The sequence below is a fragment of the Tiliqua scincoides genome, chromosome 1 (assembly GCF_035046505.1).
Source record: "Tiliqua scincoides isolate rTilSci1 chromosome 1, rTilSci1.hap2, whole genome shotgun sequence".
Taxonomy (NCBI): domain Eukaryota; kingdom Metazoa; phylum Chordata; class Lepidosauria; order Squamata; family Scincidae; genus Tiliqua; species Tiliqua scincoides.
Window position 1 is genome coordinate 20,164,935 of NC_089821.1, and position 17,274 is coordinate 20,182,208.

General features: G+C 45.3%; 1 protein-coding gene across 1 annotated transcript in view; it reads right to left on the reverse strand.

Annotated features, from left to right (window-relative positions):
• GALNT16 (polypeptide N-acetylgalactosaminyltransferase 16) overlaps nucleotides 1–17,274 on the reverse strand; it is a 178,870-nt gene that overhangs the window by 30,287 nt on the left and 131,309 nt on the right. Inside the window, exons 7-11 of the mRNA XM_066632335.1 lie at nucleotides 11,567–11,654; nucleotides 8,915–8,999; nucleotides 7,101–7,204; nucleotides 3,443–3,569; nucleotides 1,037–1,129 (exon numbers count right to left, since the gene is read on the reverse strand). Coding sequence (XP_066488432.1) covers nucleotides 1,037–1,129; nucleotides 3,443–3,569; nucleotides 7,101–7,204; nucleotides 8,915–8,999; nucleotides 11,567–11,654 — 497 coding nt within the window. The remainder of the gene's footprint in view (nucleotides 1–1,036; nucleotides 1,130–3,442; nucleotides 3,570–7,100; nucleotides 7,205–8,914; nucleotides 9,000–11,566; nucleotides 11,655–17,274) is intronic.

A 17,274-nucleotide genomic window follows, 5' to 3' on the forward strand; every position in this document is an offset into this window, starting at 1 on the left:
AGGTATTGCTGTTAAAACAGTACAGTGATATATTTACAGAGTACCATGCTTAGAGAACTTAGTGCAATCCTATCCTGCTCTGGAACAGGCAAGCCAGGAGGCTTGCACTGTATCCAGCACAGGATAGGGGGCAGAAGCAGCTCAGCCAGAGGCAAGGGGAACCATTTCTCCTTACGTTTGGGTAAGGGGTGCTGCCCCAATTGGTGTCCTCGGACTTGCGCCACCTCTGAGTGGTGCAAGTCTGAGGAGAGCGGAGCAGCTTGAAGCCACTCTGTTCACCCCAGGAACATAACGGCTGGATCCCAGCCCTGCCTCCCGCTCCCTGCCCCAGGGCTGCCCATCACCCACCCTCCACCCACTCAGGAACGCCTCCCTTCCTTCTCCTCCCTGCCTCCCCGCCACCTACCTTTTGTCCTTGCATCAGGTCACCTGAGCTGACGCAAGACGCTGGGAGGAAGCCAGCATGGAGGCTTCCGTCAGCCTTCGCAGGCTGGCTCTTCTGCTAGCGCCGGCCCGGCTTCCTCCCAAGGAGGCACAAATGTGCCTTACGGCACGTTTACAACCCTCCCAGGCCAGCCCAAGGGACTGGGCTCTTAAACAGGTCTGCCCTCGGCATCCATGGGGGTTCCATTCCTGGGACCTCTGCAAATGGCAAAACCGTCAGATAACCAAATTCACATGTTGGGGCCTTCACCTGACCTCCAGATGTGACTGAAAGTGCCTTTCGGACACCTCAAGGGAGGGTATTCTGAGGCCCGGAGAGGCCTCCCTGGCCCTCAGAATGCCTCCTGAATGCAACCAGAAGATGCCTCCAGTCACATCTGGGAGGTCTTCTGTAGGTCCTCCTTCGGGTTTGGAACCTACGGTGGGTCAATTCCCGGATTCTGAATCTGTGGATAAAGAGGACCCACTGTCAATGTATTTTACATGTTTTTTTCAAGTTTAGAGCAGATTTTGGGAACCTGTGGATCAAATCCGGTCTCTCGCATGTCTGTTCGCCTCTTGCTTTTTACCTGGTCTGGTTTGGGATACTTACCTTCCAAATGATTTACCAATGGCAGATGGCCGGGCCTCATAGTAATACTGTTTGTACTCATCCATCCACACTTCTGCTGTACGCTTGGTATTTCTGCAGGTGGAATGGGAGACATTGCTGCTATAACATGGAATCAGGGCGAACTTCTCATAACATTTTCATGCTGCTGACTTACTATAGCATCATTAAACTTGAAAGACCAGGATTACACCTCCCCCAAAGCAGGAATTAGTTTAATGTGAGATTGTGCCACACATCCACCTGCAGTGCATGAGTGTAATGCAACCAACATGTAGGTTGTGGCCCACCACTGCTTTGACCGCAAAGCCTTTCTGGAAGCCCCCAGAGGCTGCTTCTCGGTCCAGAACGTCTCCTGAAAGTGACATGACATGTTGTATGGGGGCGTTAAAACTTTCCTGGTTGATGATGTCATTTCCGGCCATGACGTAACTTCCAGGTTAATGACATCACTTCTGGTGGGTCCCAACAGATTGTCATTCTAAAAATTGGATCCCGGTGCTAAAAGGTTTGAGAACCACTACTTTATTGCAAGAAGAGAGGTGCCATTTAAGCAGTGCCAGCAACAGGTTCTAGGGGCCCTAGCCCTGCCCTGCCCTGCCCCGAACTCTGCCAATGAATCCAGAATCCTTGTCAGCCATCTAATGCTGCACTGGGTGCTATCACTGGTGTAGCTGTATGGGAGGGCAAGGGGGGCAAATGTCCTAGGATGCCAAGCCAGCGGGGCGGCAGTAGCATCCATGCCCCCCGCCACCCTGTTTTTTCCACTACTTTTTAAAGTGAAAGAAGCTGGTAGTGCCGACAGCTTCTTTCGCTTTTTAAAAAAAGCTATTCTATGCTGCTCTGGGTCGGCCCGTCCTTCTTCCCCCCTTTTCAGCAGGGAGCCAGGAAAACAGTGGCTGCTACCACTGTCACCTGTACTTAGGATTGGGGTGGGGGTTGGCTTGGTCAGATAGGTCCTCTGATGGGCGTAGGCCACTCTTCAGTCAGAACCAAACCTGGTCAATCCAACAACACCCCGAATGAAAACGTTAAACACCAAACGAGATGTGATGGTGACACACCTATGTGTGAAACTGGATTGCTGCTGAATCCCTGTGAAGCAGCAGAGCCCAGTAAAGTTTTTAATTAAATTTTATTGTTTATAGTACAGGACTACAACTACTCAGGGACAATATTTTTGGTCTGTAATAACCCAGTGTTAATTTCACCATAAAATCTTACAAACTGCCAATACCCTTGTCTGGGACTAAATGTCATGGGAAACACACGATGGCAGCTAAAAACATGTTTGTATTGTATATTACTACAGATACTGCTAGAGAAGACTTGTTTTTGCTACAACAAATTAGTTGAGTTATCCCTCACTAGGACTCATTGCCAATACAGCTCCCTGGTTTCTATAAACTGCTGCAAAAGTTGGGGTATATCTCATCCACTGCACTTGATAAGTAAAATGCTTTTTCCAAGCATAGGAAGAAAGACCACCAATGCCCTGTGGTTCCCAAACCACATCACTACCACAGCCTCTTCTTCCTGGCTCAGCCATGTGCCACCATCTTGGCTCTCGCAAGATCTTGTGAGAGCCAAGATGGTGTGCCTGGAAAAACAGGAAGGAGGGGCCACTAGAACCATCCTGCGGTATCCCTGTGAGTATGCAGTAATGCCCTGTTTCTCAAACTGTGGGACGAGACCCACTAAGTGGATCACAAGCCAATTTCAGGTGGGTCCCCATTCATTTCAATATTTTATTTTTAGTAAATTAGACTTGATGCCAACATGGTATGTGACTGCACTTGGGCAGATCTGTACTTTTAACAGGCTGCAATGTATATGCTTTTAATAATGATAGTCAGTGGAGCTTACACCTGGATTAGTGTGGATAGGATTGCAGCCTAGGATTATTAAAAAATTTGTCCTGCTTGATGATGTCACTTCTGGCCATGACATCATTTCCAGGTTAATGACAACACTTCTGGTGGGTCCCAACAGATTATCATTCTAATAAGTGGGTCCTGGGCTAAAAAGTTTGAGAACCACTGGCCTAAGGCGTTCTGGGACACTCTTTGGGAACCCCTACCCTAACCCTATAGTACAATTCTTCAGGATCTGAAATGACTGAATGACTGGGACACATTTAAAATGTTAATTCCTGTGCATCAGGGAAGCAGTGGCTACAAATTTCAATCCATAAAACAGGAGAAGAACAGTTGGTCCAGGAATATCCAGGTAGATATTAGGTCTTTCTGGGGTGAAGGAAAAGGGAGCAAAACACCTCAAAGAACAGGCTCCAAAACCGTTACTTTCCCTAGAACAAACTTCAGCAAAGCCTAACTGCTTCCACCCTGATCTTTCCTGAACTCAGATCAAGGAGTAACGCTTTCCTACTTGATATAGGTGAGTGCATTTCCTTCAGGGAAGTCATACGGATGGCGTTTTCTAAAAACATGGCCCACACGGCTACAGGGAACAATCTCCAGGCTGCCTCCACACATCCAGACTCGGAAAGAAAGCTCTAGAAAAGATTCAGAGCATTCAAACAATGAGGTGAAACAAGGCACATCAAGGATTTTACCATTTTAAAAAGTCAACTAAAACACAATATGGTGCTTGAATCATCTTGCCCGCTTTCTCATTGTGTACACTGACTATGGCAAGAACAGGTGAAGTGAGGGAGAGTTTGCTAAATGGAGATGAGTTTCCAGAGAGAGATACTTCTGAGGTCAACAAGATGATCCTAGAGAACTTTAAATGGACAGGGTAGGTAAAGGAGAAAACTGTAAATACTAGGAGATTTCTAAGGAATCAATTTCAAGGAGTGAATCTATGTATCTACAAAGAGACCAAAACGGACAGATAAGTGAATAAGAGCCAAATCCTATGCATGTCTACTCAGAATTAAGTACCATTATAGCCAATGGGGTTTACTTCCAGGTAAGTGTGAACAAGATTGGAGACTAAAGGGCATTGGGGAAAACAGCTAGAAGCATACTACTGGAAAATATTATGGAGTTCCAAGCAAAACATTCCAGGCATGCTCATGTCCCAACTTAAAGAATTGTCAAAAGAGAATTCTAGCACAGCTTGTAATATGGTTTAGCCCATTTCTGCCCAGGCCGCAGGTGAACACATTTGGTCACTGTTGCATATATGCAACACTGGGCAGAAACAGCTTAATTACTGCTTAAGTGGAAGTCTGCACCAGACCATTTTCATATTTTGTTTTGATTTTTCAAGCATTATAGATTGCAAATACTTGTTTGTGCAGGCCATACTGAGAGGAATAGAGTTCATGGTATAGGATTTATGGTTTATGATTTGATGCAGAACCTATAACCTTAAGATAGGAAAATACCTAACTTAGCAGAAGCTATTATTTTAGAGGTGTAGTTAGTTTTGCAAAGTTCATTATTTTGATAGAATGCTGAGAGAAGCTGAAAGTATAGATAAAGCATAGGGAGTAGGATAGGACCAGATAAAACCAGATGCTTCAGAGGCTTCCCAATTAGGCTCAAAAGCAAAGTAGTGAAGGACAGTAAAAGTTTAAGTTTTAGTACACATGCTTAATTAGCAAATGAATATGGACTCACACACCCGCATAGCTAATTGGGTGTTTTGCATGAACATGAGATGTATGTGCAGGATGAGGGAACATATCAAGGAGCTATATGTTGTAGGTAATCGGAAAGGATCTAACCTCTTAAGGCAAAATCCTAACCTGCGCTGGAGCAGGCAAGCCAGGAGGCTTGCACTGCATCCAATATGGGATTGCAGCGAGCAGCGGCTCAACCAGGGGCAAGGGGAAGCTCTTCCCCTTACCCCTGGGTAAGGGCCGCACGCCCCTATGGGTCTCCTCGGACCTGCGCCACCTCCAGAGGATGGGGGTTGGCATCCGGCATAACTGCCAGGTCCCAGCCCCGCCCCCAGCTCCCCACACGCCTGCTCCCGGGCCCGCCCTCCCCACCCAGTAAGCCCCCTCCCGCTCCCTCCCCACGCCTATCTTCGCACACTTGCACTGGCACAAGCAGTGGTGTGGGAGCTGCAGCAGAGGCTTTTGCCTCTGTCTGCGCGTCGGCACATCTGGATGCGCTGACGTGGCTCCCTCCTAAGGAGGCGCAAACGTGCTTTACGGCACGTTTGCGACTCCTCCAGAGCACCTATACCAGCATAAGTGCCAGTTAGGATTGCTCCCTTAGTAACTCAGCCAGTGGTGAATGGAGGAGGAACTTTTGGATGGGAGAAGGATTACAAAATGTATGTTTGATGGATGCTCTGGTGAGTTGGTCCTGACTAGCATTGTAGTCTGGATCACTCCCTTTACTGCAGAAAATATTCATTTTGGCCTGAGCTGTTTCTAACAATTCCTAATTACTGAATTCGACTTTTGAATTATGGAATGTGGGTTTCAGTAGTATAAGAAGTGTGTAACCCATCCAACTACTTCTCTTTAAGTAAAGTCTCTGAAGTCCCCTAGTTTTTAAAATACCACCTACTGCAGCTGTATATTTATTATACAATCTCACAACCAAACCCTAAATTCCGCTATTGATCCACTATCTAATGATTTAGTTTTCTAGGTCAGAGTTGGACTCTTTTATTTAAAAACAGACATTCCTCCTTCCCCTATTTACTTCCAGAAAATTTGCTGCTCTAAAGTGAAATTCAGTTTTTTTTAAGAGCATCAGGTGACTGTGTTCCAAAGGTTTGATGTTCAAAACCTGATCTGAATGAAGAAAGGTGACCTTGCTAAGACTTATACACCCGTCCCCTTATGTTTAATATCTGCCAATATCTGATCAAGATCTCCTTTTGTATTTTTATCTGGAGGCACAAAGAAAACATCAGGAAGGAGGCTGTAAAATAAATCTCAAAAGAGAAAGAGGGGCAGGTGATGCTTGGAAAAGACCTCCAGAAAGACTGAATTTGCTTTTTATGATTCTTCACCTGGTCAGTTGATATTAAATGGTGAAAAACAGTGACAGCCAGTTGCACATAACATTGGTGGGGCAATAAGACCAGACACACTAGCATCTCACTCCAACAGAATCCTGAGATCCTGGCTTTCACCTTACAGTTCCCTTTCTAGGGCTCAGCTCCAAAATATGTTGGACAACTACTGCATCCCAGGCCTTCTGCTATGGAACTCCTGAACTAGGTCTAGTCAACTCATTGAAAGGGAGTAGAGACTTATCAGAATTTTTGTGATCTTAAGAAAAGTTCTTGTGGATCTTGGGATGCTTATGAAAATATAATTTAAATGAGTTCAGCTGGAATTGTTTACTTGTACCCATCTCCTGTGAACTGTTGATTTTAATTGTATTTTATAATGATTTGTATTATATTTGATTAGATTGTTTATGGAAGGTGCTTGGAGGAGTCTGCTGGTTGAAAATTAGGATAGAAACAGAAGGAAAAAATAATGGAGAAAAAATCCCTTTTCTCAGTTCCTGGGCACCCTCCAACTCTGCTACGCCTGCTTATAAGCCTCTAAAATAAATACACACATTGTGGCATCCTTAAACTGTTTGAATAATAGTTAACCTAGGGCCCAATCCCATCCAACTTTCCAAGGCTGATGCAGTCATGCCAAAGGAGTGTGCGCTGCATCCTGCGGTGGGGGGGCAGTCATCGGGGCCAGCTATATTTGTTCCCTAACCTCAGGGCTGCACTGTGGCTGCATCAGCCCTGGAAAGTTGGATAAGATTGGACCCTTATAGTTTTCAAGATGTTTCTTGCTTCTGGATCCCCATCTAGATATACATGCCCACAAGGCATGTTTATAAGCATGCAAGCCAATACTAAAGATCCTGCCAAGGTGTTGTCTAACAATTTGTAGAGTGATATTGACATCTACATTGATCTGCACAGTAGCATGCCTGGTGGTAGAAAACAGATCCCATCAATTTGTGAGTAACTCTTGAATGAAGGCCAAAGCCCCAAATTGCTAGCTTCTGAGCCAGGAGAAAATGTATGTTGTTTGACCAGGAGTTGTAAGAGTGACTTATGGAGGACTGATGAGAAGAAGCATGGAAAGGCACCAACTCACCAAAGTTCTCTCCTCCCCAGATGTCCATCTGAGTGTCATATTTTCCAAGATGCTTAAACCAAGATTTATCAATGACAAAGATGCCGCCTGCTATGACAGGTGTTCTATAAAAAAAAATGGGGAGGAGGATATATACATTTATAAAATATTAATAGAATAGCCTTAAATGCAAAAGAAACACTTGACATTTCTACAGCAGCACATTCTGTCTATATTGCTTTAGAGATTGCACTTCAGTTTTGGAAACCTTCTGTAATTTTGTGCAGGCAAAATAGGAGCAAACTTTTTACCCTGGTCCAAATGCAAACTGTTTCCCTCCCATCCTGTGATGACTGAGTTCCCCTGAGACACTCTGAAATCTTTCCATTATAAAAGGGCCACACAGTGAATCACACAGTTAGTTTTGTGCCATGCTCCTCTCCTTTGGCTGGCATCTGAAGAACAAAAGATCCTAGCCAGCTCACCTGCTGAAATTGTCATGAGACAGCACAATGAATACTCTACCTGCCCAGATCGGAGGGTGGAGTGAAGTGCCCAGATGGTCATAAAACACCCAATCAGACCAGACTGTGACCTCAGTGAATGGAGGTTAGTTAAGCTCAAGCCCAAAGATGCTCATGTGAATTCTGATCTAGTTTCTCAGAGGGAATCTGTATGTGGCCAGGTCCACCTTCCTTCCTTAGTTGGACAGGTATAATATTATTTTGAAACTGATGGCAGAGCAGGTACAGATAGGGTTCAGTAAAATAAACATGTCAAGGATTCTATTTTGCATTAAGACATTTTTGCCTGTAATCATTTTCATTTATAATTTTTTTGGCCTGTAATCATCAGCCTGAACCTTTTGCTAACACCTGCAAGTGGGCACTTTTGAATGCCCAGGCCTTTTTTTTTTTTTTTTTTAAAGGAAGGGAGGATTCGATAACACAGACCAACACAAATTTTGCTTCCTTAAACGTTACACCAATTCCTGGGTATATTTGGGGTGCCCGATTCCAAAAACGGCATCCGTTTTGCCCTATCACATCTAGTTTTAGAGATATAGTATAGCCTCATTAGTGAATGGTTCAAGCAGCTTTCCTCCCCATCCTAGAAATCTGGACATGCCCTATATAAACATTTTTTTAGAAACCCCCAATTCTCACAACTGTAGAACCAGTTTTAGAAAGATTAGACCATTAGTGACAAGGTTATGCTACAATTCCAAGAAAAGTTGACCTTTTTCTTTAAAATTGACTAGGTTTGGGATTCGTTATCTACATTTTCCAGGCTAGTTTTTAACAATATTTATAAAAATAAATTAGGCAGGAAGCATGTAGATCAGTGAGGAAGGCACATGCTCATGACTTTGTCTAAACCTTGAAGAGAGGAGGTGGGCTTGTGCTGATGAGGTTGTGTTCGAAACCATAGCCCGTGTTGCTGTTACAGTTCACATAGCATCTCGGGAAAATAAGTTATTCCCACTATACAACGGCAACAACTTCTAAAGTGAGGACAATGACATTTCCCCTTTCTCACAAAGGTGATGGCTGCACATATTCATTACTGTCTAAAAAACCAATATACTATGTGCATTGCCTATTATAGTAGCGCAGGCCACTCAAGTCAGCAGATTGAGTTGCAAGTATTTGTCAGGAATATTAAAACTCTTCAGGGAACAATAGATATTGATTAAGTCTAGCTCTTAAAAGAACCACATATGACCTCTGAACACTTCCCATGGTAACATCAGCGAACGGAGCAGCTTTTTATACCTGACGAAAGATGAAGTCTAAAAACAGCATGCCAAGGGAACATTGCACAAAAGCATTTACCTTATGGACTGGGTGGGGTCTGTTCGAGACAGTTTTTGCTCAATGGGGATCTGCTCCCACTTAAAATGAAGACTCCAGTCAAACCCTAATACATGCGACAGGAGAGAACAAGAAAATATATTTGCCATTTCTAAAATACACAGGAAATCCAGTAACAAGGGAATTGGGTGATGTGAATGAGTGAAACATGCTCCAAGTCTCCATTTAGGATATGTCAGAAACAACTGTTGGGTTACATAATTTTGAATACATTAACATAAACAGCATAGCATTAATTAGATTTGAATTATCATATGTGCTTCCACAGACATGATAACTAGAGCAGCAAACGCTTCCCATATACTAGCAACATGCAGGCATGTTGCTGAGCTTAGAGGTATCCCTAAAGATGCATCCTGTTCCTTAGTGGTATTTGTTTGTGCTCGAATACATTTCAAATCTCCCAATGTGTGTTCCCAGAGTGAAATGCAATAATTAGTGCTCCAGTCTACCAGTCAGGCTGTCCTATGCCTCATTGGCTGCCAAACTTATGAGACATTAATCAGCACTCTCAGTGGGATGACATGTATTTCCGGGAACAAAGTCTAACTGCTCACTGTAATTGGCTTTTCCCCATGCGCATCACATAAAACGCTGCCTGATTTACAATTTCTGCAAATTGGGTAGCTCCTGTGGGAAAGAAGGTGGATAGCAGGAAGTGTATGCAAGTGGGATCTATAGGACTGCGCTAGCAGAAAGGAAATGAGAATAATAACAGAGCATTTATTAACGTTTAGAACAGTTTGTAAGCCATTCTGAGCCAGTGGGATATAAATCAAATAAACCAACAAATAAAGTTTGGAGAAGGGTTGGTGGTACATATACATTGTCAAAGCCTTGAGGCAATGTTTCTCGAACTTCAAGTTAGGACCCACATAGTGGGTTGCGAGTCAAATTCAGGTGGATTGCAGAGCAACTAGCTCAGCTGCCATTGAAAATACAGAGCTGAAAATACAAGGTACAGAGCTGCTGGACAGTGGGCTCCCAGTGGCAGAGAGGCACAGTGCTTTGCCCTGAACAGGTGGGAAGATGGGAAAGGGGAAACGGCTGTGTGGTTGGAGAAGGATCCAAGTCTGCATTCTGCTTTGACTTCTGGGCTGGAACGAATTCCTTTGAATTCACTTTGAATTCCAAGTGACACAAAATAATAGCACGAGCGAGCTATGTAATGGAACCTTTGGCTGATTGAGGCTTAGATTTGAACCCTAAATTGATTGTGTCACTTCTGGCCATGACATCACTTCCAGATTCATGACATCACTTCCAGTGGGTCACAACAGACTGTCATTCTAAAAAGTGGTTCCCAATGCTAAAAGGTTTGAGAACCACGAAGGGAAAAGGGGGGGTGGCAAGATGCCCTGAATTTGGGCACCACTACAAAGCAATGGTGAATGAACGAAGAGAGGGGGAAATTTAATGGCCTATTTCGTTTGCCTAGAGTATTTAAACTAGAGTATTAAAACTAAGTATTTGCCAAAACTGTTCAGTGAATAAACTCTTGTGGAAGAGTTGCTGTTAATCTGCTGCAGCTTAAAAAAAGGCAAAGGACAAGCTCTAACATTACTTGAGTGGCAAGGGTGTTGCTTCTATGCAATCACATCCCTCGCCATTCTGATTGCACTTAAATGCAAAGCCCACATCGGAGGGGTGTGCGAATCACCATGACCGCACTGTCCTCCCTCCACCCCAAAGCCGATGCCTCTGGCAAGAGGATGAACTATTTGGTAAGTTCAAAAGAACATAAAAAGAACCCCGCTGGATCAGGCCATAGGTCCATCTAGTTCAGCTTCCTGCGTCTCACATGGTCCACCAAATGCCTCAGGGAGTACATAAGACAACAAGAGACTGCATCCTGGTGACCTCCCTTGCATCTGGCATTCTGAGGTAGCCCACTTCTAAAATCAGGAGGTTGCACATTACACATCATGAACATAAGAACAGCCCCACTGGATCAGGCCATAGGCCCATCTAGTCCAGCTTCCTGTATCTCACAGCAGCCCACCAAATGCCCCAGGGAGCACACCAGATAACAAGAGACCTCATCCTGGTGCCCTCCCTTGTAATCGGTGATGGCTTGTAATCGGTGATAGACTTTTCCTCCAGAAATTTGTCCAATATTTGTCCAATGTAAGTTCACCCTATGTGAGTATTTTAAATACAATTGGAGCAGCATGAATGAAATCATACAGAAGGTGCCACCACACTGCTCAGGTAACCTGCAACAAAACCCTATATCAGTGGCGTAGCTAGAGGGGGTGTAAAGCACTAAGTTTTGCAGGGAGCCTCACCGCAGCATGCAAGTGGCCCCTCCCTCTCTCCTTCGAAGTCATTTTGGGTGGGGGGGAGCAAAACGGAGGCGGGGAGGGGCTGCTTGTATGCAGCTCCTTGCAAAACTCAGTGCTTTGCACCCCTCTTGTCCCTCATGCATTATCAAATGCATGCCATGGACATATATGTATAAGATGGCATATTTGTGGAGGAAATTGTGACAGAAAACAGTTAATAGCTGGTGAAATCATAGGTCTTATGGCATATTGGACATCAAATGGAATCTGTTATGTCAGGGGTCACCTAAGAGAAAAAGACCAGAATTTCCTTGTGTGCCTTACCCACCTCCCCTCAAATCTGCTGATGCTGCTAAGTAGGCAAAATTGTCTAGGCTTATCACATCGATGATAGGACTCACCACCCGAGTATAATCCTGAAAGAATGGAAAAGAAAGAAGGAAATTAGAATTTTGTAGGGAGGGGGAGAGCTTCAGGAAATCAGAGACCATGAGATTTATGCACTTGGCAGAATGAGAAAAAAAAATTTGCATACTGTGTTGCATTCCTTTATCATCTCCAGGTTCCTTGCTGGTATGAAGAAAAAGTCTGTGGCTTCTGTATATAAGAGAGTAGCCAGGTTTTTTTTCCTTTCTTTTTGCTTTTTTTTAGGGGGGGCAGGGGTGGAGGGGGGCAACAGTCATATGAAGAATGGAACATGTAAACATGAAGAACAGAACTTCATAAGGAAAAGGAGATGGGCTATTGGTAAATGCCTGCTCTCCACTTTCTGATCATATATGCAGGTCACCATTTCAAAGGCTTTTATAAATCAGAATCAAATCACTATCAGATTGTGCAGGTGTACTGTTGCACTTTGATTTTGTGTGCAAAACCATTGATAGACTAGGACGGGGTGCCCAAACTTTCAATTTTATGGCTCCTGGATCTTTAACAATTGTGTGGAAGAGAGAATTTCAGCAGCTACAGCTTGTCAGATGAAGGTTCAGGAGCCCTAATGTCGAAAGGCTGGTCACCTTTGGACTAGACTAGGGGTCAGCAACCTTAAACATTCAAAGAGCCATTTGGACCCGTTTTCCGGAGAAAAGAAAACCTCAGGAGCCACAAAACCCTTTTGACATCTAAAATGAAGATAACACTGCATATACAGTTTTTTTTACCTTTATGCTATGTATAAAAAAACTATAGTGTGTTGCATTTTTGAAATGAATGAACTGCTACAGAGAAAACAATATGTAACATATTTTAATGTTACAAGATCACCATAATCTTAAATTTAGAATTACATATAAAAAACGAAAGAGCTAAAATAAAATACATTTAAATTAAATACTAATTTATTTTCCCAGGACCTGCCCTAGCCAATTTGGTGCTATAGGCAAGACTTGGGCTGGTGCCCTCCCTAGCAGAAAATCCTGACCAACAGTAAATAGCCATCTTTGTGTCTTTTCTACAGTAATGTAAAAGAGGTACAATGAAATACAAAATCTAAAGACTAGTATTTTTCAATACAATAAAGAGATTTATAGTTATTACTCCCCCTTGTATGTCCCAATTTATAATGCACTCCCCTCTTGTATATGCAACTTTTATAATGCGCTCCTCTCTTACAGGTCCCATTTTTATAATGTAGCCCCTTCTTGTAGCTCCCTTGTAGGTGCTGGGGCACCTTCCTTATGAGGAAAGGCTACTGCGTTTGGGCCTCTTCAGCCTAGAAAAGAGGCGCCTGAGGGGGGACATGACTGAGACATACAAAATTATGCAGGGGATGGACAGAGTGGATAGGGAGATGCTCTTTACACTCTCACATAACACCAGAACCAGGGGACATCCTCTGCCTGTCTCCTCAGAAGTCAGACCCAGTAGAGTCAACGGGGCTTCCTCCCAGGGAAGTGTGGATAGGAGTGCAGCTTGAGAGTGGCTCCTCTCCCTGTCTACTCAGAAGTCAGCCCCAGTAGAGTCAACGGGGCTTCATCCCAGGGAAGTGTGGACAGGAGTGCAGCTCACCTCGCTCCTTCCTGCCTATCACCTCAGCAGCGCTGCGTCTCCCGGGCTTCTCCGACCAGCCTCGCCTCTTCCGTTCAGCCCCCTGCCCGCTGCAGGGCGAAGGAAGGAAGAGCGCAGGGAAGAGGTGCCCGGCTGCCCCCCGCACCTGCTCGCAGTGGGGCGCCTGTGGGTGCCTGCTCGCAGTGGGGCACGGAGAGCAGGTCCAGGAGAGCACCGCTGCCCCTGCCTGTCTGCCAAGGAAGGAGCTGCTGTGTGTGGGGGGGGCGCTTTGCAGGGAAGGAGCTGCAGGGAAGGAGGGAAGGAGCTTGCTGGGAAGGAGCTGCAGCTTTGCAGGGAAGGAGTGGCGCCCCAGCCCCGCACTCACCAGCAGCCATTGCCCGCAGCACATCACGCCGGAATGAGGTGCCTTCGGGGCTGGGCTGGCTGGGCGGCGGCCAAGGGGAAGGCGCCCTGCTTCCAGCCCCCACTGGGGAGCCACATCAGAGAACTGAAAGAGCTCTGAAAACACAGGTTGCCGACCCCAGGACTAGACTGATAATGCTGGAAACTGCTGCTTCCAAGGGAACTCATTTCCCTTCCTATTTCACTGTTTCACTGGGCTCCATGAAGAAATCTTCCCACATTGGCACGAGCTGTGCGACCATTTTAAAACCGTTTCTTTCTCTGGCATTCTTCTTTTGACTTTTCACAAAGCTTAGTGAAGTTCGCTTACTTTGGCAGACAATGATAAGTGCTGGAGTTAATCATCTTCCAAGAGAATCTCTTCATGTCGCCAACTGTGCTTATTGCTTTTAAGGGTGCATTTGTACCAGATGATTCCAGGGACATGTCCCAGGAACAGCTGGTGAAGCCTACATCACATCCCGAGTGGGGCCCCTAATTAGGACTATAATGTCCCAATCCTGATGAGGGCCTGCGCTGGCTGTCGGAATGAGCATTCTGCCAGTATCCATGGTTGCAAAAACACTGTAAAGTGCTTTATGAGAGCTCAGGACTCAGGCAGGCCAATGGGAAGGTTGGAGCCTTCCTGCTGGCAGCTGTCAGGAGGCCTGCCGAATCAGGTAAGTCCAGTTTAGGGTTGAGGGGAGGCCGGGACAGTGGGAAGACGAGGGTGGGTGGAATGGGGCATGGCAAGGGCGGAAGGGGCAGCAACAGGGGGTGGACAGATCAGGCCCAGAAGGGGGGTGGGATCACCAGCGCCAGTGTGTGTCGTATTCAGACCCCCATCCCAGGCCTGATCCACCTGCATGGATCAATGCAGACTTGTATCAGTGACATCACTGGCACAGGTCAGAGTTGATCTGTTGCGTCTCCTGGGGCTTATCCTGAGCAAGGTGACGTATGTCCTTGTACTCCGAGAAGACCTCCAGAAGCCAAAATCCCCCACAGGACGCAATGTAGCCTGTGCCAGCACCACCACATTGCCACATGGGGACTTAAGTTGGATTGGACTTTAATTCCAGTGAAAACCGAATAGCCAATTAAGCCATTTCTGCCCAATATAACTCACAAGCAGCTTCTAGGAGGTCTGGCATCAACACACTGCAGGCAAATGGCGATGATACGGCATCCTAGCAACACTGCTACTGCCATTGACGCCTCTCTTAAAAAATAATCATTTCTAGCACATTTTAAGCTGCCTTTATGTCCCTGGTGTAGTTTTGCACAAGGTGATGCTATCTGCAGGTACTTTTGGGGTCCTAAAATGGTGGTTCCAGCCATGCCAGCACAGAAAAGAGGGTTGCTGCTACTGCCCACTTACAGGAAGCCTGGTAGGTGCCCCCCTTCCATATGAGTGCACCCTAGTAGGTTTACCAGACAGAAGAACCAGTGGGCAGCAGTAGCAACAGCAGAGCAACTTTCAGGCTGATGCCACTGGAGCCACCGTCTCTCACAGTGCCATGATCTAACTCAAAATGGAAGCTCTAGTTGTGCCAGCACCTAAAGGAGCAAGGCCACTGCTGTTTGCCACCACCCAATAAGCCCAACAGGGCATCCTGGTCTTGAGTGGAACACCAGTGTGCCTGGAGGTGCTATTTTAATTCCTCCAAAATGTTCCTAATGCAGCAATGCTCTGGAGTGACACTGAGGGGAAGGGGGATGGTGGCTCCTGGCATTCTGGCACTAAGAGAAGCCCCACTGCTGCTGCTGTCTTGGAAGACTGCCAAGACCCACAGTTAGGTGAGGGTCCAGTGGAGGACTCTTTGTTTATCCCTGACGCCCAACCCAGAGCAATCCCTGGCTTCTAGTCTAGTTAATTAATGTCACTTCTAAAGGGGGAAAAGAGAAGTAACTCTCTTATGAGCGAAATTCAGATTGCTGCTTTCAGGAAACAATTCCAGACCAAGCAACAGGCTGAGGCCATCCTCTGCCAGAGGATCTGTTCATGAGGAAGCACTCTGGCCCGCTGTCTGACATGATTTACAAGGAATTCCTGTGCTTTCTGCATATACTGAATGCAAAACAAAAAAAGCAACAGAAACCTATGAAGAGAACAGCAAGGGAGTTTGCACCATCTTGTCCCTGGAGAGAAGACAGAGTGCTAGTGTTGACACAGACCGTTAGATAACCCCTTAGGGAAAAGTGCTGGACAGCCTAGTTGCTGCTGTTCTTGGTAGGTACTTGACGGGATTAAAACAAGACAAAAGGGTGAGCAAACAGCTGACTATGCTGGTTCAGTGCCCACAGCCAAGCCAGATATTTCATGTTGAGGCAATAAAGGTCTATGGGCCAGAGAGAACAATCAGAATTGGCACCAACAAGCCCCAAGAGATCTAAACGGTATCATTCACTCTGAATTTCAGTAACGGCAAAAAGAGCAATTTCAGGAACTGCAGCCTAGGAAATTCTGTAGCCCTCCACAATCAGGGACCTTGTGTAACCCACTACTCTTGGGTGGGGGCATTACTGTATTTATTTCCTTGTCTCATATCACTGAGATCTGGACACAAGTTAAGGAGATAAGGAGACATCTCATAGTACAGTATATGAGTATATCTAGACCCAAAGCTTAAATCTGTGTTACACTGTCATGTCTTCCCCCAAAGAATCTTGGGAATTCTACCTTAGCAAGGATGCTGTAAGAATTTTCTTAAAGAACTTGTGAGCTTTTCTTGTTGAAAAGCTGTATATAAATACTGTTGCTAACAACAACTCTTGCTGCACCCCCTCCCAGAACTACAGTACCTTGGGCAGAGAGAGTGGCTGTTAAACTAGCACATCTCTGTGATGTAAACATACAGAGAATCTCAGCCTCCTCAGAACCCCCAGTGACTGATACGTTTACCTGTTGCCTCATCTTAAAAATAGGTCCAAATTCCATAAGATTATTCCATTATGTCTGCACAGCCTCCGCTTACTTGTCAAACCTGTCTAATCAAAGATTTGTTCTAAATAGCTACACACACACACACACACACACACACACACACACACACACACACACACACACACACACACACACTCAAAGTACAATAACAGCAGAAATGTGGGAGTATTTGAAATTTGGAGATCTAGAAACACATCTCCATTCATTTATTTTATAGCAAACCTCTGGAAAATGAGGGGCCCTGACTTTTGCTACCCATGCACATCCCTCTTTGCACTGGAGCAGTCACTTCTCTGCCATTGCTAGCCAGCAGCGTGATTTTATGAGCAAATATAAAGCCGACATTTATGGGCTACTGAAAGGGAGAATTTATTGAGCAGAGTCTTTTTAAGTCTCCAGTTCTAAGGTTTCACCTTCTTCCCCCTGTTGGCACTACGGGGAACATTTATGTAATTTGCATCTACAGCAGTTCCAACTGTCTCCAGAGCCCTGTTAAATACCCGGGATCTTTTCTTCCCAGAAGGAGAAAGCTGGTTCCAGAAGTAATAGGGAGTTCAAGCCTCTCCACTCTGCTTTGTGCTGCAGATTTTTCAACAGCATTGTCACATCCTGTCTTTGACCCCTTTGGCATGTCTAGAAATAGAACTGCCAACTTAGCTGTATCATTGCCATCTACCCCTCCATCTACCCCAGGGTTAGTG